This window comes from Crocodylus siamensis, chromosome 1, assembly GCF_052110815.1.
Source record: "Crocodylus siamensis isolate JL-2025a chromosome 1, ASM5211081v1, whole genome shotgun sequence".
Taxonomy (NCBI): Eukaryota; Metazoa; Chordata; order Crocodylia; family Crocodylidae; genus Crocodylus; species Crocodylus siamensis.
Window position 1 is genome coordinate 101710273 of NC_143395.1, and position 21061 is coordinate 101731333.

At 43.3% G+C, this 21061-nt stretch overlaps 1 protein-coding gene across 5 annotated transcripts in view; it reads left to right on the forward strand.

The window, feature by feature from the left end:
• The window catches only part of L3MBTL3 (L3MBTL histone methyl-lysine binding protein 3), a 170515-nt gene extending 150353 nt beyond the window's left edge, over positions 1 to 20162 (forward strand). For all 5 annotated transcript variants that reach the window (XM_090038931.1, XM_090038959.1, XM_090038950.1 and 2 more), the window contains exons 19-22: positions 8301 to 8392; positions 12675 to 12838; positions 15132 to 15194; positions 18180 to 20162. In XM_090038931.1, coding sequence (XP_089895057.1) covers positions 8301 to 8392; positions 12675 to 12838; positions 15132 to 15194; positions 18180 to 18323 — 463 coding nt within the window. In that variant the 3' untranslated portion in view covers positions 18324 to 20162. The remainder of the gene's footprint in view (positions 1 to 8300; positions 8393 to 12674; positions 12839 to 15131; positions 15195 to 18179) is intronic.
• Positions 20163 to 21061: the final 899 nt, after the last annotated feature.

Below are 21061 nucleotides of genomic sequence, written 5' to 3' on the forward strand. Positions count from 1 at the left end.
AGTAGATCCGGCAAACTACAGGCCCATCAGCCTGACCTCTATCCGGGGGAAGGTCTTGGAAAAGATTATCAGAGAGGCCATCCTTAATGGACTAGCTGATGGTAATATCCTAAGGGATACCCAGCACCAATTTGTTGTGGGTAGGACTTGCTTGACCAATCTCATTTCCTTTTATGACCAGGTGACCTGTCACCTGGACAAGGGGGAAGAGATTGATGTCATGTATCGTAACTTTAAAAAAATCTTTGATCTGGTATCTCATGATCACCTCTTAGCAAAACTAGCTAACTGCAGCCTCAACCTCACCATGATCTGCTGACTGGGGAATTAGTTCCGTGGTCAGACCCAGAGGGTGGTGGTTGAAGGAGGTCAATTGTCATGGTGCCCTGTGACGGGTGGGGTCCCTCAAGGCTCTGTCCTAGGGCCTGTACTTTTTAACATCTTCATCAATGATGTAGACATTGGAGTCAGAAGCAGGCTGGACAAGTTCGCTGATGGCACCAAACTCTGGGGTAAAGCATCCACACCAGAAGACGGGAGGGTGATCCAGGCAGACCTTGACAGGCTCATGAAATGGGCAGATGAGAACCTGATGGTGTTTAACACCGAAAAATGCAAGGTTTTCCACCTTGGGAGGAAAAACGTGCAGCATCCTTATAGTCTCGGCAGTGCAACATTGGCTAGCGCTATGGAAGAAAGAGACTTGAGGGTCATCATTGACCACAAGATGAACATGAGCCTGCAATGTGATGCTGCTGCTAGTAAAGCCACTTGCATCCATAGATGCTTCTCAAGCTTGCATCCATAGATGCTTCTCAAGCAAATCCCAGGACGTCATTCTCCTATTGTACTTGGTTTTGGTGAGACCGCAGCTCCAGTACTGCATCCCGTTTTGGGCTCCACAATTCAAAAAGGATGTGGAGAAGCTTGAGAGAGTTCAGAGAACAGCCACGCTCATGATCAGAGCCATGGGACTGTTCAGCCTGGAAAAGTGCAGGCTCAGGGGCGATCAGATGGCCACCTATAAGTTTATCGGGGTGTTCAGAAGGATCTGGGGGAAAGTCTCTTCACCAGAGCGCCCCAAGGGATAACAGGATCGAATGGTCACAAACTCCACCACAACCAATTAAGGCTGGACATAAGAAAGAACTTCTTTACTGTCCAAGCCCCCAAGGTTTGGAATAGACTGCTGCTGGAGGTGGTTCAAGCACCCACTTTGAACGCCTTCAAGACACATTTGGATATTTATCTTGCTGGGATCCTATGATCCCTGCTGACTTCCTGCCCCTGGGGCAGGGGGCTGGACTCGATGATCCTTTGAGGTCCCTTCCAGCCCAAATGTCTGTGAATGTCTGTGAAATCAAAAACACTGCTCTGTGCTCCTCCAAGCATTCTCCCTTCTCCTGGGCTAAGTGCAGAAGATTTATTCTCCCTTCTGGGGCCTGCACTGGCCTCTAAGCTTCTTCCATCACAGTTAGCAACAAAAGGAAGATCAGGGAAAATGTGGTTCCCTTACTGAATGGGGGAGGCAACCTAGTGACAGTTGATGAGGAAAAGGCTAACGTACTCAATGCCTTTTTTACCTCAGTCTTCACAGGCAAAGTCAGCTCCCAGACTGCTGCACTGGGCAGCACAATTTGGGAAGAAGGTAAGCAGCCCTTAATAGTGAAAGAACAGGTTAGGGACTATTTATAGAAGCTGGACGCATACAAGTCCGTGGAGCCAGATGCAGTGCATCCAGGTGTGCTGAGAGTTGGCTAATGTGATTGCAGAGCCACTGGCCATTATCTCTGAAAACTCGTGGCTATTGGGGGAGGTCTTGCATGGTTGGAAAAGAGCAAATATAGGGCCCATATTTAAGAAAGGGACGGAAGAGGATCCAGAAAACTACAGAACAGTCAGTCTCACCTCAGTCCCTGGAAAAATGGAACAAGTCCTCAAGGAATCCATTTCTAAGCACTTGGAGGAGGAGAAAGTGACCAGGAACAATCAGCATGGATTCACCAAGGGCGAGTCATGCCAAACCAACCTGATTTTCTTTTATGATTAGATAACTGACTCTGGGGATGCAGGGAAAGCAGTGGACATGATATACCTTGACTTTTGATAGGCAAGGCTTTTGATAGGGTCCCCCACAACATTCTTGCAAGCAAGCAAAGGGAGTACAGGTTGAATGAATGAACTGTAAGGTGGATAGAAAGCTGGCTGGATCATTGGTCTCAGTGGGTAGTGATCAATGACTCAGGGTCTAGTTGGCAGGCTAAATCAGGTTGAGTGCTGCAGGGATCAGTCCTGGGGCCAGTTTTGTTCAATAACTTCATTAATGATCTGGAAGATGGGATGAATTGCAAACTAAGCAAGTTCACAAATGACACCAACCTGGGGATTATAGTATATATGCTCGGCTAGGATTCAGAGTGACCTAGACAAATTGGAGGATTCGGCCAAAAGGAATCTCATGAGGTTCAACAAGGACAAGTGCAAAGTCCTGCACTTAGGACAGAACAGTCCCATGCACAAATACAGACTGGGGACTGGCTAGGCAGAAGCTGTGCAGAAAAGGACCTGGGGGTTACAGTGGACAGTAAGCTGGATATGAATCAATAGTGTACCCTTATTGTCAAGAAGGTTTACAGCATACTACGCTGCATTAGTAGGAGTGTTGCCAGCAGATCAAGGGAAGTAATTATTCGCCTCTATTCTGGTGAGGTTACATCTGGAGTACTGTCCAGATGTGGACATTTCTGGACCCCCACTATAGAAAGGATTTGGGCAAGTTGGAGAGAATCCATGAAAGAGCAAAGAAAATGGTTAGGCAGCTGGGGCACATGTCTTCTGAGAAGAGCCTGAAGGAACAGGGCTTATTTAATCTGCAGAAGAGAAGACACAGGGAATTTGGTAACAACCTTTAACTAACTGAAGCAGGGTTCAAAAGAGGATTGAGCTAGACTGTTATCAGTAGTGGAAGATGACAGAACAAGAAGCAATGGTCTCAAGTTGCAGCAAGGGAGGTGTAGGTTGGATATTGGGAAAAACTGTCTCACTAGGAGGGTAGTGCAGCACTGGAACAGATTACCTAGAGCAGTGGTGGAAACTCCATCATTGGAGGTTTTTAAGATGTAGCTTGACAAAGCCCTGGTTGGAATTATCTAATCGGGGATGGTCCTACTTTGAGCAGGGGTTTGGATTAGATGACCTCTTCAGGTCCCCTCTAACCCTAATTTTCTATGATTCTGTGATTCTAAGTGAGCGGTGAAGAGTTTTAAAATGTTAATTAGCAAACTGGTCCTTATATTCTCTTAGATGTGTTTGGCAACATAATGAACCTTCACCCTTCACAGTCTAATTACTGCAGATTGGACAGCATCTGCCCTTAGAAATATACCTTTTAAAATATAGGATATGTTTAAAAAAGCTGTGTTACTTGGAATTTCTGCATTTTCCTCTTATCAGACTGTTTGCATAAGTCAGATAATGAATTGATGGGATTATGAAAACTGCTAGGCTAGAAAAAATTGTCTAATCCGCCCCTCCCACACCACAGACCTGGGCAACCAGGTAAGGTTGTTGGGGGTAGGGGAGTTGCTCTCCCCCCCATCAGCATCCTTCCCTAACATCTTTTTCATTCCTCTTTCCAAATCTGTTGTCTAAGATAACATATTATCCTGTGATTTTCCAGTCCTTTTTTTTCCACTGGAGATTTTCCAATCTCTCTTTCACTTTGTCCTACATTAGAGAAGAATCAAATACCTGTTAGACTATCTGCTTATTTGCATCTTTTTAAACCTTTAGTCTTTGTCCCTTGGAACAGTCTTTTAAATTACTCTACCTGGGCTGTGTACATTCAATTTTTAGCACTGCAAGTACCACAGCACTTCAAGGCACTTCAAAAATGTAGCAGTACCTGGCAAGGACTGACATGCAGAGTCCCTTAGCTGTAGCGCTACAAAGTCTCTGCAAAGTACTCAGCAGCTTGCTTTCCAATCAGGGTGCAATAAGGGATTGCTCAGACCTGTGGTTCTGCTTCTCGTGTCTCCCACTGGTGAGAGGGAAGCCCTTGAGAGCCTACTCACTGATAGGCTGCTGACCTCTATAGGGCATGGCAAGATGGAGCCATGTATGAGCCCAGCACCCAGAACTAGGATAGCACTCTGCAAGTCTCTGTTGCCATGTCAGGGAAAGCTGTAGCCTCTAGTCCTGGCTGGACTGCTGGTCCACTCCATGGTGGGCTGTCGTCATTCAGCCAGCTACTCTCTCTCCCTCCCACCTTGGGGGACCAGAGTGGAAGATCATTCTGCTATGGGCTTTTGGGAGAACAAAAGATTCCCTGTAGCATTACATGTATCTGTACAGATGTTCCATATGCTACAGAAAATGTCCTGTTTCAGCTAGGACCATTTCTGTAGTGCTTAGGCAAGTTTTGTAGTGCTGCAGGCAGGGTATACATCTGTACATCTGCTTTTTCAGCACTTTAATGGAATATAGTGCTATAAACATGTCTGTCCACAGCCTCTGGTTTTTTTTTATCCAGGTACTGTTGAAAAATGTGACTATTTGCAGCTTGCAGTATTAGAGAAAATAGCCAGTTCCATATCTTTTATACTTAGAGATATAGATAGATAGATAGATAGATATCTTATATATGTAGCATTTTTCAGATACCCAAGTCAATTTAAATCTCAAGAAAAGACAGTAAAAAGAGAGGTGGAACAGAAAATAGGTCTGTGTACCATCCACAAATGACCTGTGCTAGTGTCATATTTATATATCATTTTAATAGTACAATTTTGCCAAAGTTAACCATGCTTCCTCAAGGAAACAAAACTCAGACTTTATATAGAGGTGCTCTCAAAACAAATCATTATGTTCCTAATGAAGTTTGTTCTTTTTCCTTCCATTTTTCCAGGATATTATTTATGTGAATCAATTAAGTTCTCAAGCAGCAGATAAATCCCATCTCTCTCTTAGTATCCAGGGAATCAAATTAACCTGGGTAGGAACCTGTTGCCAGATACTTTGAAATATCTGGCATTTACACAGTATGAGTCTGAATGAGCCATTCAGCTCATCATAATTGTGATGATGACTAATGATCAGCAATCTTATATTCCACCTCTTTTACTGTTATCTGACGTATACAGAGCATATTTTTGTTCAACAAACTGCATCATCACATCCATGATGGCATTTTAAAAGAGATGTATGTTATTGTCTGCACAAGATTAAATGCTGTGCTTTTACTGCAATTAATATTACTTCCACATCTAATTGGTTACTATAGTTCAATGTAATTGAATATCCAGTAATTTACAGATAACCAGTATTGAAGGATGTCTTCAGCTGGGACCAGGAGTCTGTTTTGGGATATTTTTTCCCCTACAGTAAGAAGTGTTCATGTCTGCAAGAAGTTAGTCATGCTAGAAAACTTTTCTGAACTTTAATGTCTTGAGAGCCTGCAGTGTATAGGTCTAGAGCGACCCAGAGATTAAAACTGACAATAAATGTATATAACAGTAATACTGGATCCAGTAACATATTTTAGAAATCGAGCAGCTAAAATTTGGTAGTACATTGACAGGACATTCATAGCTGCAAAGAAAATTAACTTAATAAGGGCTTTGCCATGGAACTATTTACACATAAGAAGCACAAGAATTCAAATCTGGCAGTTAAATGGAATAAGTTTCCAAGACGAAGATATGATTATTGGAATTATTGTATTCAACTAAACTGGATTAAGTTCAATGTGTGAATATTTCTACTATAACTTCCTTCGTGGAAATAGTTAAAAATTGAAATGTATGTTGTCACCATCAGGTGTTAGCACCTGTCAAGTTAATTGAAGGGGTTACAGCTATCTCAGAGGATTTGTTTTATCTGCCTACAAAATTACTCAGGCAGCTCTACATCAATTCATATTCAAAAGGTTTTTCTCTGCATGTAGTATTAGCAACATCGTCTTTCAGTAAATAAAAACTTAAACTCGACAGAAGGCATTGGAGTCTATGGAGACCCTTTCAGTTTGTGGCACCTCATGGAATTCCTGCTATGCATGTTTTCATTGGCCTTGTCTATCATGTCACTAATTATTTGTGCAATACTGCAGTGTAGATTTCCTGGTCACCAAATGCATGGTACACCATTTATACCATGTTAAATACAGCACTGTTTATCTCAGTGAAGTTCAACCCACCTACCTGAAGTCTAATTTTATCCCCTAATTCTCACATGTATTCAAAAATTGCTTCTAAGATGAAACAAAAAGTACCTTATGTATGTCAAGGTACAAGTTTCCTATTGCTCTTTATGAGGTTATGCAGTATCTACTCATTTGCCATTGTTATGCATTGTTCTATTTGCCTGTTGTCAGCCCTGGATATATATAGATATATATGCACCTATCTTAAGTTATGTGTTTTCTTTAGTGGAGTTTCAGATCAGATGTACACCTGTTGAGCACAAGCAGCTTCCATAGTTGAGCACAAGCAGCCAGACATAGTGGGGCTCACTGAAACATGGTGGGAGCCAACGCATGACTGGGCGGTGAATATCAAGGGCTATAGGCTGTACGGGAGGGACAGGACAGGGAGGAAAGGTGGGGGCATGGTGCTGTACATTAAGGAGGAATACACATCCTCATCAAGTACTACAGAGTCAGAGGAGGGGCACACGGAAGTGCTCTGGGTTAGAATACAGGGCAGTTGAGGGGAAAGAGACTTAATGGTGGGGGTCTACTACAGACCTCCCAAGCAAGGGGAAGAGCTAGACCAGGAATTCTTAAGTCTCACAGGGGTAGTTAGGTCAAAGGACGTGGTCATCATGGGTGACCTGAACTTTCTAGACATCTGCTGGGAAGAGCAGTCATCCAGGTCCAACTGCTCACATAAGTTCCTAGCCAAAATGTAGGACCTCCATCTAATCCAGGAGGTGCACAGCCCCACCAGTGGAGATGCCTTGTTGGACCTGGTGCTGGCCATGGATGATGACCTGGTGAGGGGGCTGCGGGTGGTCGACCACCTGGGTGACAGGGATCATCACCTGCTTGAATTCACCATCCAGCGCCAGATGGCAAAGGCCTGCAGCAAGGCAGCAACCCTAGATTTCAGGAGGGCGGATTTCAGTGAGCTAAGTCGGGGAAGCACTGAGGTCCCGGAGGGGAGGGGAGGGGAGGGGAAGGGAGGGGAGCCAGGGGTTCAGGAAGAGTGGTTGCTCCTTAAGGAGACGATCCTCCAAGCCCAAAGGGAGGTAATCCCAACATGGATCAAAGGGGGTAGGAGGGCGCAAAAGCCCCCATGGCTTACCAAACGCATCTGGGAATGTCTTCTAGCTAAAAGGGAGGCGCACACCCAATGGAAGGGAGGGGCCATCACCAGGGAGGATTATACTGTGGTTGCTCGGGGATGCAGGGGGGCAGTCAGGAAGGCCATGGTGGAGATGGAACTGGGACTAGCTTCCCGGATCAAGGACAACAGGAAGTCCTTTTTTAAATACATAGGGGGCAAAAAGAAGGTACCGGGTAACGTGGGGCCCCTGCAGGACACGCTAGGAAATTTGGTCGTCACACCAGACAACAAAGCTAACCTATTTAACAACTTCTTTGCCTCCATTTTCCTGAGCAGGGACCGGATCAGCCCCCCCACTGGCCCCCCCTCAGGCCCCAGGGGAGGTGCACCTAGGCCAAGGGTCAGTGAGGATCTAGTCAGGGAACTTCTGGAGGGACTGGATGTATTTAAATCAGCTGGTCCGGACGATCTCCACCCCAGAGTGCTGAGGGAATTAGCAGAGGTCATTACTGGACACCTGGCATGGCTTTACAAGCACTCATGGTGCTCTGCTGTGGTGTCAGAGGACTGGAAGAGGGCCAACGTGGTTCCCATCTTCAAAAAAGGGAGGAAGGAGGACCCGGGGAACTATAGGCCAGTTAATTTTACCTCGATCCTGGGGAAGCTTTTTGAGAGAATTATTCTGGCACATGTGCACGAGGGGCCAGCAGGAGAGATTATGCTTAGGGGCAACCAACACGGGGTCATTAGAGGCAGGTCCTGTCAGACCAACCTGGTGGCCTTCTGTGTCCAGGTCACCAAATCCTTAGATGCAGGGGTAGCAGTGGACATAGCCTTCCTGGACTTTTGGAGTTGGGGTACAGGCCCTTTAAGAGCTCGTTTATATATTTTATTGATATGATATAGTAGGCTTTGTGTAAGTAACACAGACTGTTTAATTCACTCAGTAAGGGTTTTTATCATATTTAAAAGGTGTGATGATAAGTTAACGAAAAATGAATGCATTGTTTTCCTCAGTGGAGGGCAGCAAGCTAAAGAGTCCACTAAGAAGAAAGAATGTGAAGAAGAGGAGACAGAAAATAAACTGCCAACATTACATGAAACTAAAGGTAACTTACCAACATTTTGATGTCGTGCACTATAATGTAAAGGCGGATTGGTTATTCGTTCTACCTCTCTATTTATGAACCAAATTCACCATTGTCAAAAGAAGACCCAATGTCATTAATCCCAAATAAGTTTTTCCTACTTTCCTAGTTTTTTTCCTACTTTTGTCAACCCCTTTGGGGAGTTTTTGACATTTTTTTTTTGCCTCTGTGATCACTGAAGGTCAAGCCTAAAACGTCATCATAGTTGCACAAAATCTGCTCTGAACTGAACCTTGGTATGTAAGATCACTCTTTAAATGTGTTTTTCTCAACTGACTCTGAGAATAGCTAAGCTGTAAGGGTGGAAAAGTTTGTTTAATCCATCAAAAATCTATATTAAAAGAATTGTGAAAAATACAGTTAAGAATCAGGGCTTACCAAATGTAAGGTTGTCCACTTGGGCTTAATTCTGCCTGTTCCATAGGTTGCAATTTTGCAAAGGGGGTGAGAGGAAGGAATGAGTCCCTAATTCACAGTAGCTTTCATTAGGAATTAGGCTCTGTGCCCATTTTATATTTCGTCGAAGAGCACAGTCATAATCCTTACTTGAATAGTTGAAGTAATGCCATTGCAGGGCTCCTGACTCATCCAGTGACGAAACTAGACAAGGCACAGTTAATGAGCAAGATGTAACTTATTGATTTTTATCTTTGTCATTTAGTGAGTGTCATTTAGTGAGTGTACGCCAAAGAACACATTGTTCCTTTGAACATCTGCCCTGACCGTTACACATCCCCTTTTGCAGATCCAAGTCAATCTTGTATCACCTTTACACTGGTACAGTTACATTTGCTTTCTGGAAGTTTATGGAATGTACCCTGACACCTCACATGCACTGTATTGGTTGGTCTTGTTCTCATGCTCAGTCAAGCTGATCACTGGATGAGAGGTCAGGGAGAAATTTTATCCAGGTCAGATTGACAAGAGCCATTGCAGATTTTTTGACTTCCTTTGGAGGAAGGGTGCTGGTTGACTCCTTCACATCAGGAGAGTGTATTTTTTTAACTAAAATTTTGTCCACTGCAGAATCAGTGGTATTGGTGATGTTCTCATCTTGTCTCTTTTCCCATGGTGTGCTGCAGGTTCAGTTTTGTTTGTCTCTTAAGTAGGGTGCTTTGTGGTTGTGGTGGGAGAAGTGCCACAGTGGATGTTGTTGTGGATCCCTTTGAACAAATACTTATTTCATGATTGCTAGCAAATTCAAGGGGTTGGACTCAGAAGCCAGGGAAGTGAGGCTGGTGATTATTTGTAATGAAGATTTTCTGGGAAGGGATAGGTTTTAGATTGTTAAACCTCACTCTAGTCCAAGGGCCCTGGCTCTCACTGGGGGGATCCTTTTGGATATAAAAATTAACCCCAAATCCACATTTTCCATGATTAAAATGAAACACCACTAGTATATCAGTTAGTGGAGACAAATAGTGTATCTCTGTATTAGTGGCGTTTCATTTTAATCATGGAAAAATGTGAATTTGGGGTTACTTTATCCAAAAATTGGGGATTTTTTTAGAAAACCAAGACCCCTGGTTATGAATCTCTTCTGGAGATAAGTGACCTCTTTCTCCATCTGCAGTTAGACCTAGGCACAAAAGTCCTTAAGAGGGACTGAATATAAGACTCCTCTCCTTAGCACGTCCTCTTGGCTAGCATAGGTGGCTCCTTGCTTATCCTCTAGGCCAGGGGTAGGCAAGGCTTTTTGACCAGAGTGCCAAAAAAACTACACTGTCTACACTGGGAGGTGCCAGAGTGCCGACATGCCGGAGCCCAGAGCAACTGTTTGCAGCCTTCCGGCTGCAGCCAGCCCATGGAGCCTGGTCTGTTTGCAGCAGGGCTTGCAGCCTCCCAGCTACCTGCTGGGAGCAGCCTGGGCTCTGTGGCTGGCAGCAGCTGCCTAGAGCCCAGGCTGGCAGTGGTGTGCTGAGCAAAATGACCTTGCATGCCATGCTTGGCACTTGTGCTGGGGGTTGCTGACCCCTGCCTTTGCAGATCACATTCATGATCACCTAACTCTCTCCATGCATCGTGCATAGAACAGGGTACCTACCTTTGGGCTGTGGATGTCACTGGGCAGCAGAGTACATAAAGGTTAGGTATTGCAGTGTTCTCTATTGTAACATCTAAGTCTTTCTGCGGATCGTGCCTGAGTGCAGTTATTCGTGGTTGGCCACTGTTGCTTTTTGTGCTGATCATGTTCCTGTTTCTGCATGTCAATAAACATCTGAAGAGGCTTATCCTGAGGAAATGGAGATTAATCCAGTTTTCTGAGATGTGACATGTTCTTCTTCTGTATGTATTTCCTACCTTGCTGTGTATTCTGAGAAATTGAGGAACGTTACCATATGTCCTGAGATCAAACAGCTCTAGCTGGAATTCAGCACACTAAGCAGATAAAGTCATCCCAGCTGAGGCTCTAGACTGATCACCATTCCTAGTCTGTGCTGCCTGCTGACCCAACAGAGGCTGTGTGCAATGGCTGCCCCTGCAGTCCCTTGTGGGCTGCTAACTATTGGTCGTTGTCATGGTTTTCCTGCATATTATTTATGCTACTTTCCTGCATGCTATTTATGCTACTTTATGCTTGTTTTGCAGTAGTCCCTTGCCTGGTTATCTACCATTGTATGATCGTGGGATATTTTACATAATTGCCCAATGCTACATTTGTCCTAAATTTTAGGGAAGATTAAATATTATTACTTATTTTGTATTATTGGAGCTCCTATGGATGCCAGATGATGTCAGTGGCCCTATTATACTAGGCTTTGTACAGAAAGAGGCAGATCCTGCCCTGAGAGTTTGCAGTCTAAATACCCAAGACAGGCTAGGTATGAAGACCTGGAGTGAGGTGTGCATCAGAAAGTGCCTCCTGTATTATGGGCAGTGGCAGGCAAGATGGTGTTGGGAGTGCATGGTAGGGAAGATTAAGTGCTCTGTTTTAGCCATGTTGAACTTGAACTGACAGTGAGTCTCCCAGAAAGGACATTAGAAAGAGAGGCTGGGAGTTTTAGTTTAGTGTAGATTGACAGAGGCAGCTCTGGAAAAGAAAAAGACATATGGAGGCTATCCACATAGAGATTAATTGATTGTTTGTTTACAAGTGAACTTACAAGAGAGAAGGTGAAATGAAGTGAGGACTAACCCCTGGAGAATTGGGATGTGAAAGGTTAAATGATTAATCATTTAACTGATAAGATAACCAATTAGTTTACCAGTTATCCACTCAGGATGGGTGCAGTCTGGTGGGAGTGGGGAGATGGGGGCAAGGAGGGGACAAAAGACGTGACCAGCAGGAATCAGAAGGTAGCAGAGTAGGCAGGAAGAGTGAGAAGGAGGGAAGGGGGAGGGCAAGGGGGACTAGTGTCCATTGCTGCAGTGTGGCACCGGATGATCTGGCTCCATTTCTCAGCAGCGCGTGCTGCCCAAGCATGTGCTGATCTGTTTTGTTTTCTGTAGGGTTTTTTGATCTCTGGATATCCAGGGGTCAAAGAAACCTGCAGAAGAAAAAATGGAGCCGCGCATGTTTGGGCAGCGTGCTCTCGCAGCGTGGAGAACACCAGATTGTGCGGTATGTGGCGCTGCAAACACGTTTGCAGCGCTGCATACTGGATAACCGCTCTCGTCTGGATGCACCCTTGTGCTTTGAGGCATGGTTAATGGGAAAAAAGGAAAATGGGCATAAAAAAAACCCAGGGAGAAATACTTTTCCAGACAAGGAGGAGCTGGGATTTTGCATTGTTTTTCTGCACAAATCTTTGAAAATAGCTGAAGATGTTTTTCTAATTATAAAATTTAAATGTTGTGAGTGTCCTGGAAAGAGAGGGCCTGATTCACCACTGAATTTTTGTACCATTGCAATTCTGGATTTAGTAAGGTTGAACTTTAGCTACACATCTGAAAGTAGTTTGAACCTGGTCTCAACACAAGTTGTACCACATGACAATATTGGATATGGGCGAATTTTTTTTTACTCAGTACTTACACCAGTGCAACCTCTGAATGGATGGACATCTTTTTGTGATTATTCTTCTTCCCAAAAAAGAATAGTTGTATTGCTATAGAGCCAATATAGTTGTGTCTATACTACGGGAGTTGTACCCCTTTAACCTCAGCAGTATAGATAAAGATGTATAGTTTCTGGGTGGTGCAGGCGGTATGTGTGCATGCCTGTGGAAAATAATGAATATGTTTCATTGTGATTTATTTAGCCATTTGTTGAGGGATTTAATGCTTATTCCACATTTTACAGATAGAGAAGAACCCAGCAACCAGAAGCCTTTTCCTCAGCCAGTCGTTTTGTCTTCCAAATTGCAAATCCCATGTCTACCTTTGCGCTGGGAACAGCAGAGCAAGCTTCTTCCAAGTGTGGTGGGAATCCCAGCCAGTCAAGTGTCTAAGTGGAGTACTGATGAGGTAGGTTTACTTCAGAAGGGCTTCCTTTGTGGAATCAGTCTTTGTAGCCCCAGCACTCAGAACATATTATTTGATTACATATATTCATTGTAGAACTGATAGAGCCCCAGATTTGCTCCATGACAAGTAAATGACACAGTAATTCTGAAGATAATTTGGGTGTCAAAGGGTGCCATTCGGTTATTCCTTGGTTGTCCGAGGGGCTGGTTTTTGGTTGTCTAATGTTGCATTTTTGGCACAAGTAGGAATTACATTCCTGGATTCCTGCATGGGAGGATAATTATAGTAATTTAGGTATGTGTGCAGACACGGCATGTGCATAAGGAGCCAGGGTACTCCCTCTTCCCCTCCACCTTTATAGTTGTGTAGTGGACTTAGGTATCTGAAAATGTTGTCAAAACCCATGACACACACTCAGGAGAGGAAAAAGGCCCCCTTCTTCTTTATCCCTCAATAGCTGAGTGGCGTAAGTACTTACTTGCGAAGCTAGAGACTCTGGGTTCTAGGCCCCCCTGTGCCTAGACTGAGTCTGATACTCGGTTTTTCTGACTTCCCACCACAGCACTCAAGTCACTACACGCAACTATTAGCCATTATCCAGGCTCTTTTCTGGCACTCCTTTGGAACTGGTTCCCCCACCCAGCCCTGAGAGGGAGACACTTGTGAGATACAGGGGGGCCAGGAGGAAGAGCATAAACTGAAGACTGAGTGGCTGCTGGCCTGGCAGGGAAGGGCTCTGGATTCTAGTTTGGGCTCTTTCTCCCAGTGAGGCAATAGCTTTGTGGCACTCTCCATGCAGGGTGCTAGTGAAGAGACTGACTAATATTTAACCTGTGGCATAGTGAGAGTGTTATGTTAGGAGGTCACCAAGACCCTCTGACTTCCCTCGCAACTTCCCTAGCTGCTAAGTTTTAAAGAGGAAGAGATGGGAGCTGGCTTCTTCCCTCTCCCATTTTGTTACTAGTGCACATGCCCATTCTGTCAGTGTACAGTCCAGAAACAGATTTCCTGTCTGCATGGAAGTATCAAAAATGTGATGTAGATGACCAAAACTAGCCATGTAGATAACCAGGAAAAAGCAGAAAGTTACCCAAAGAGTTAGGTTCCCAAGAGGAAAGTGGGTGCTTAAGTAAGTCCAGAGTTCAAGACTGACAAAATCCTTGTTCAATTGGTACTTGTCCCTATGCATCTAATGTACCTAGGTGTCTACTTTTCTTCTGCTGGGCACATGCAGAACTGCCCAAACTGAGCTGCTTAACAGCTTTCCTAAAAGGTTGAACCCCCACAGATTCACAAATTAGTCATTCTCCTGCCAACTTTGCCACAGGAATCATCTCATGGGCATGCCCAACCCCACAGAAAGTGTAGTTGGTGGGAGAGAAAAAGGGGAGGTCTGCCCAAGACAGACCTTGATTTGGTGCAAGGACTTGTCCCAGGTCTCCCACATCCAGGATATTACCCTGATTTTCAGGATGTTGGGTATTGTGAGGTGAGCCTCTGTCTGTTTCTCCTGAAAAGCTTTTCCACTTTGCATCCAATTCCAAGGTCTGCCCCAGGCCTAAAGAGCTCATCAACTTTGTGTGGTTAAGGCACCACACTACTTAGTGTGGTTATTTCTGCCAGCCCACAAGGAAATAATGTGGCCAGCTTCCTTTTGTTCTCCCGCCTAATGACTAGGATAGTGACTACCAGCTGACTGGACCTGGGGAAGCATTCAGATAACTTATACAAAATAAATAAAGTGGGATGGCTGTAGGGAAAAGGTATGTATGTAGAAAGGCAGAAAGGGGAACTCTTCACTCTTCTTCCTCTTTTGCCAGAAATAAATGATCTAGTTTAGTTTGATAATCCTAGGAAAGGTTTAATGGCTGTGAATTTCGTGTGTAGACACCTGGATTAAGTCACCCCTGTCCTTAGCATCTTCTGTTGACTGAGTTAGTTAGTCAACTTTTATTGAGGGGAGTTGTCTCCATTCATAGCAGCTGATAAAATAAGTTGTTGCCTACAAAAACTTATACCTCAGAGCCAATTAGTCTTTCAAGTACCACACTGATCTGCCTTGTGACTGCAGACTGATGCAGCTAATCACTACTATGCTACAGGATGCTTAAAAGATAGACTCTGCAACACTGAGGCCAAGTCCCTCAGTAATTCTAGTTTAAAGAATATCTGACTGATGAGAAATGTTTTGCTTCACCATGTATCAGCAGTTTAAAGCAAAACTTTTGGGAAATTATGTAGGTTTTTTTTCCCCACTCCCACCCCCAAACCTTTTGTTATGATTTGGTGGCAGGTCTCTGAATTCATACGAAGTTTACCGGGATGTGAAGAGCATGGCAAGGTGTTTAAGGATGAGGTGAGTCTGATATAGCTTTTGTTTCGCAAAGTGTAATAGAAATGATTGCTTGCCTGCCTTCCAAACTGACAGCATGTTACTTATCTACAGCCATAGGATTAAATGCTAAAACCCATCCTCAGACATGACTGCCACCAAGATCAGCTGGCCCTTTGCCTGATGGTAGACTTGAGAACCTTGGGTAAAAAAAATCAAAATGATTGGAAAGTCTAAGGCCCATTTTCAAAAGTCACACCTATGTCCATCACTTAAAGCCAGATCCAGATCACTTTGTTTGGTACCAGAACAGGCCTTAGGTAGAATTTGAGCACCTAAATTAAAGGTCTCACGCATTGCTTTCTCCTTCATTGCTCTCAACATCTGGGGTGCCTACATTCATTAGGCGCTGCTGTTTTGGACTGAAAAGGTCTCAGTGCCTAGGCTTAGGCTCCTGCATGTGCTCAGGAGTGATCCGATTCATGCAGCTATACACATAACTGCTATCTAAGCTCCAGTACAATCTAAATTGATCTGGAGAGGCAGCTAAATCCCCCAAGAATCCCAGTCCAGTTGGTACCCACAGGGCATGCCCGGTTCAGACCAGCTGCATGGAGTGGCACTACAGGTACAAAATCCATAGACACTCTTACTTGGAAACACAGCCAGTGATAGTGGTGATTTTCCCCATAATGGCCTACTACTTAGAGCACTTGTCCAGGAAGTGGGAGAGACCTGGGTTCTAAGCCCTTCCTCCTCAACCTCAGGGAATTCAACTCTACATCTTTCACCTGCTAGGAGAGTGCCTTACTCATCAGGTTAGAGCAGAGTCCACCCTCTACACCATCATTGGGAGGTGAAATATGAGGCCATGCTGGGAGGAGGACTAGCAAGATGGAGCCCGATTCTGTAGCCCAGTGATGTGAACATTCCCACTGGGGAGGGACAGGGAATCCAGAGTCCTGGTCCCTGGTGCCAGGGTTATTTCTGCTTTTTTTATTTAAAGATTGTCTAATGGAACAGTTCCAGAAGCTGGGATGATCTAGTTGGGAACGGTCCTGCTTTGAGCAGGGGGTTGGACTAGATGACCTCCTGAGGTCCCTTTCAACCCTAATTTTCTATGATCCCCTCCCTGCCTTCCTCACAGAGTTACATTTGCTTTTGCTTGCTTACTCTCATCTGGATATGTATTGTTCAGTGGACCCAGACTTGTACTTGTGGTTTCTGTGTAAGTTAGTCCCGCTTATCCTGTCATCGGGGGATGGCAGAGTTTTAGGTAAGGAAGGTTTCCATAGGACTCTTGAAATCCTTTTTCTGTAGATTCTTTGTTCCTATTAAACCTATTAAAATAGGTTATCAGACTGTAGTCAGATAATTTGATTTTTAAGGGCTAGATTTGCCAAAGACTTACCACTACAAAACTCAGCATTGCACCAGTTAATATTGAGGTGCCATTTCACCATAGCCCTGATTTAGGTGTCTTAGTTTCTTGTATATAGCCTGTGGAAAGACAAGAACCAGAAAAGACCACAGAGTGAGAGGAGGGGTGCCTAAACTAGCCAGTGGGAAATACTGACAAGAGGCATGTGCCTTAATGTGTACTCTCTCTGGGACTTGGGTCTCCCCTGGAGTTAGGTTCCTAAGCCTTTGCTTCAGAAGGTGTTGATCGTTTTTTATTTAGCAACTCAGTGGTTAAAAGAAGGGTTATATCAGCAAATGTGAGCATATCTCCACAAGCTAGTGATGGGGTGCTCAGTTGCGCGCATTCTAGTACTGGTGCAAATTGAGATATTTTGTGTTACTCAGTGAATGAAATCCTAAAATAGTAATTGGAGCAGGGACTGGACCCACATCTCCCTGAGCTGGGCTGAATGTCCTAAGCCCTAGGCTGTGGAGTAATGCTGACTCTTGTATGGGTTTCTCTTTCCCACTCCTACTGTGTATGGCCTGTGTACAAGCCTCCTCCTCCCCCCACCGCCATGCATTGTCAGAAGGACTTGAAATGAGGATATGGACAGCTGTGACATTCATAGCGCTACAAATGTGAGCGTACAGGAGCACGAACAGTATATGGTGTTATAAACATGTCCCAAGCCCTACAGAGACCTTTCTGTTTAAAACAAGAACTCCTCTGTAGTGCTGTGCTCTGTGGCACTGCATGTAGCATCTGTTCAGTTATATGTAGCACTACAGAGGCTGCTAAGACCCCCAGCATCCCACAGAAAGTCTTCCTCCCTACCCCCTCCACAGTGGGATGGAAAGAAAGAGTTTGGCTTCCTGATAGCTCATTCAGAAGTGTTGAGCTGTTCAAGAGCTGTAATGAAACCCTGCTGCCCCTGCTGTTGGATATAATTCTAAGTGACTTGAAAAATTACCCATGGTTCTTTGCTGCTGGGGGAAAAAGTCGTTTAGGCCTAAATACAGAGGTCTGGTATGACTAGGCTGGTATTGTAACCCTTCATGTCTGTATTTGTGCTGCCTTCCACAATTAACCTCCAATAGATTTGGCATTTCAGGAAAAAAACATGCATGAATTATGTGTACTAAAATAATGAAGCTATAAAATTTAGAGGAACATGGTTATCTATTATTTAATGCTGTAAAAAGCTTTATCTGTGTTCAAAGCCATTTTACCAAACCTTTTGGCACCTGGAGCCAAGTCTTTTTTAATCCCCTGTGTTAAAACAGAGAAAGTAAGTTTTGATTTTTTTTTGGTGGTGGTATTTGGGGTGGAAGGGCAGCATAAGACTTATATTTGGAAGAACATTTAATTCAAGTTTAGTGACTAGGATGAAATCCAGCATCAGAGAACAGACAGTTTTGTAAAACTGATTTAACTCAAAGCAACAGGGACAGATTTGCATACAGAGAAATATAAATTCAAGCTTGTACTTAAGCCTAGTCTGAAATTAATTGGCTTGCTGGGAATTTTATTTTATAGATTGTTAAATACTTAAATTATTACAGCATCAAGCCTATTAATAGCTTTCCTTGTGTTTCTTTTTAAAGCAAATTGATGGAGAAGCATTTCTGCTAATGACCCAAACAGACATAGTCAAAATAATGAGCATTAAACTGGGACCAGCCCTAAAAATCTTCAATTCCATTCTGATGTTCAAAGCCGCAGAGAAAAATTCACACAATGAACTCTGAAAGTAATGGGAAATGTATACAAGTCAGCTTTCTCCACTGGAGCTTATGTTTTATTCAAAGCACAAAGATTCACTAGAATTGTCAAGTAAGAACTCTTGGAATGGAAGAAAAATAAGCCAGTGCTGGTGGACTATTTAAAATCTTTGAGAGCAACTACACGTGAATCCTTCTGGGAAGTGTTTGAGCCTTTAACAAGGTACTGTATAACAGCCGAGTCAGCTAGTCTTATTTACCAAATTAATGACACTATTTCTCTCATGGACTGTTAGATAGGATTCCTACCTTTATTTTGGCATCTGGATATCCTTCGCTGATTATTTATGCTATAATAAAATGAGGGAAATGGTAACATTTTCTAAGAACTCCTGAATTCTATTTCATGTATCCATTTTTCTTTGCAGTAACTTTTACTTTATGTTATCAAAACAAAACTGGTTAGCTAAAAATGAGGCTACAAGTAGCCAGTTCAGACTGTTGCGGCTAATGCAGGTTTTGTTTCATAGTTTAAGATACAACATTTATGCTATATAAATACCACTTTATGCTACAACATAGAAAACTTTCCAAAATTCTGAAATTGTCTACCTGCTTGTAACAATTACATTGTTGAGGTTGAAATTCTAATGCTTTTTGGATAAACTGAATGTTTTTACTTTTGCACGATTATAAAAATGTTACATGGGGGGGTAGGGGGGTGTTCCACCAGCATCTTTAATGTAAGTTACCGAAAGACCAGTATAGAGAAAGCTGCAACTGAGGAATAATGTTTGACTTCACAGAATACCATTAGTCATGCTGCACCATGGTACTCCAGGTTTCTTTTCTTTTTTTTTTTCTTTTTTTACCTGGGAGCCCACAACTGTTATACAGCACATGAAGTAAAAATGTGTGTGTGTGTGTGTGTGTGTGTGTGTGTGTGTGTGTGTATTTGAGGTAAGAATTTAAAACAAAAAGAAAACCTTTTCTATGTCTGTACATTCTGGTCTTCAGTACTTACTGCAATAATGAAAAAGAGGAGTACAAAGGCTCAGACTGCTCCCCAAGATCCATGCTCAGTGCAAGGTGCTCATTTTCCTATCATTGGGGTATTATTTAGCCCTTCTTCCTAGCCTGAAGGTCACCCCAAGTTAGGAAATATATTTTAGGGTGCAAAGGAAAAGGAAAGGAGGAAGAAAAGGAAACCTTAAGGAGCAAGGTGCATGACACTTGTTAGTTTAGGCACCAATTCCTACAGTGGGTAATTAAGTAAGACACCCTTCTTTCTTGAAGGATTGTTAGAAGCATTTGATTAAGGGAAGGTGTTGCACTCCTTTTATAAAAAAAAAGGATGTAGAACAAGATGCACTTTAAATTAAGAAAGGCTAGCTACCCACAGACTAAGGATGGATCTAGAATCCTCCTTGTGAGAATGATCCACATGGGAAGAAGGTGAGAACTGGATCAGTTGGCTCATACAACCTTACAACCAGTTGGCTCAATCAATGCCTAGTGTGAAGTAAGGGAGATCGTTTATCTTTGCAATTCAGAATGAGCAGAACATTCCTACTGCATAGGGTGCTGGGAGGAACATAATCTTCCTACACTTTGCTAGGGACTCCTAATTGGCTGGAATTTCTTAAGGTTTGGAGAACTCTTTGTGCCACTTTGGGTCACTTAAGTGACTGGCACCTGCCATAATGTGAGGTAAAACAGGGTCAGTGTGAAGTAAGTTGCATTACTCTATTAGTCTCCTTCCATGACATTGCATAAACAATATTTTTTACATTTTGTTCAAAGTTTGTACATTCAAATTGCACTCTTATTGTATCTACAATACAAAATAAAATCTGAATTGGAGAAGACTGTTACATTTGTGTTTTTCTAGGATTCTCAAAAATGAACTAAGCTGGTCCACAGGGCAGTGTGGACTGATTTCTACGCAGCAACTCAACTGTTGGCATGATTTTATAAAATCAACTATAAACAGGAGTTCTCTCCTGTTTCCCCAAACACTTGCTTAACAAAGATATCATCTCATGAGCTACTTCCTGTATCACGCAGCCTACCTGTGGCAACAACAGTTGCTCACACAGGCATGCAGCATTTGAAAATTAATGCAACTAGTCGCCTTTTCATCTTCTCCACCCAGCTGTTCCATCCATTTTGGCTCTTTTGTATGTACTTTCCTGGGGACTTGCCCAGTTTCTCGTCTTCACCAGACATTTCTCTAGGTTACAGATTAGTGAGGAGCTCTCTGTTCTTTGCAGAAGGACCTGAAAGCCTGTAGAAGCCAATGAGGTACCAAAACCATGTGAACTATCAGCTATCCCTTGCAAACTGGTTTAGGAATAGCTGATTTCTGTGGCGATATACTGGGATTTTCTTACAGTTTCCTCTTGCCTCTAGAAAACTACTGAACTTTGAGAAATTTTTGCTTATTATTTACAAGACACCTCTGTGAATATGTACTAAATGGCACAGACCCAGTCTTTTATTTAGTACTGCCCAGACCCAAAGTAGTTTCCCTTCATTACTGTCTCACACTATCTCCAATTTGATAAACATGCATCTTATCAAGAGGTGCAGCTGTCCAAATAATTTGTATTAGGAAGACTAATAAGGTTGAGGAAATTTATTAAGAAAATGAAAATACATGAAAAGCAGTTCTGCATCTTTAAAACTAAATTCCTTTTAACGTGGTACAGGAGGTAGACTGGCAGCTATTCCACTACTTTAATCTGTCGTAAAAGTCAAACAGA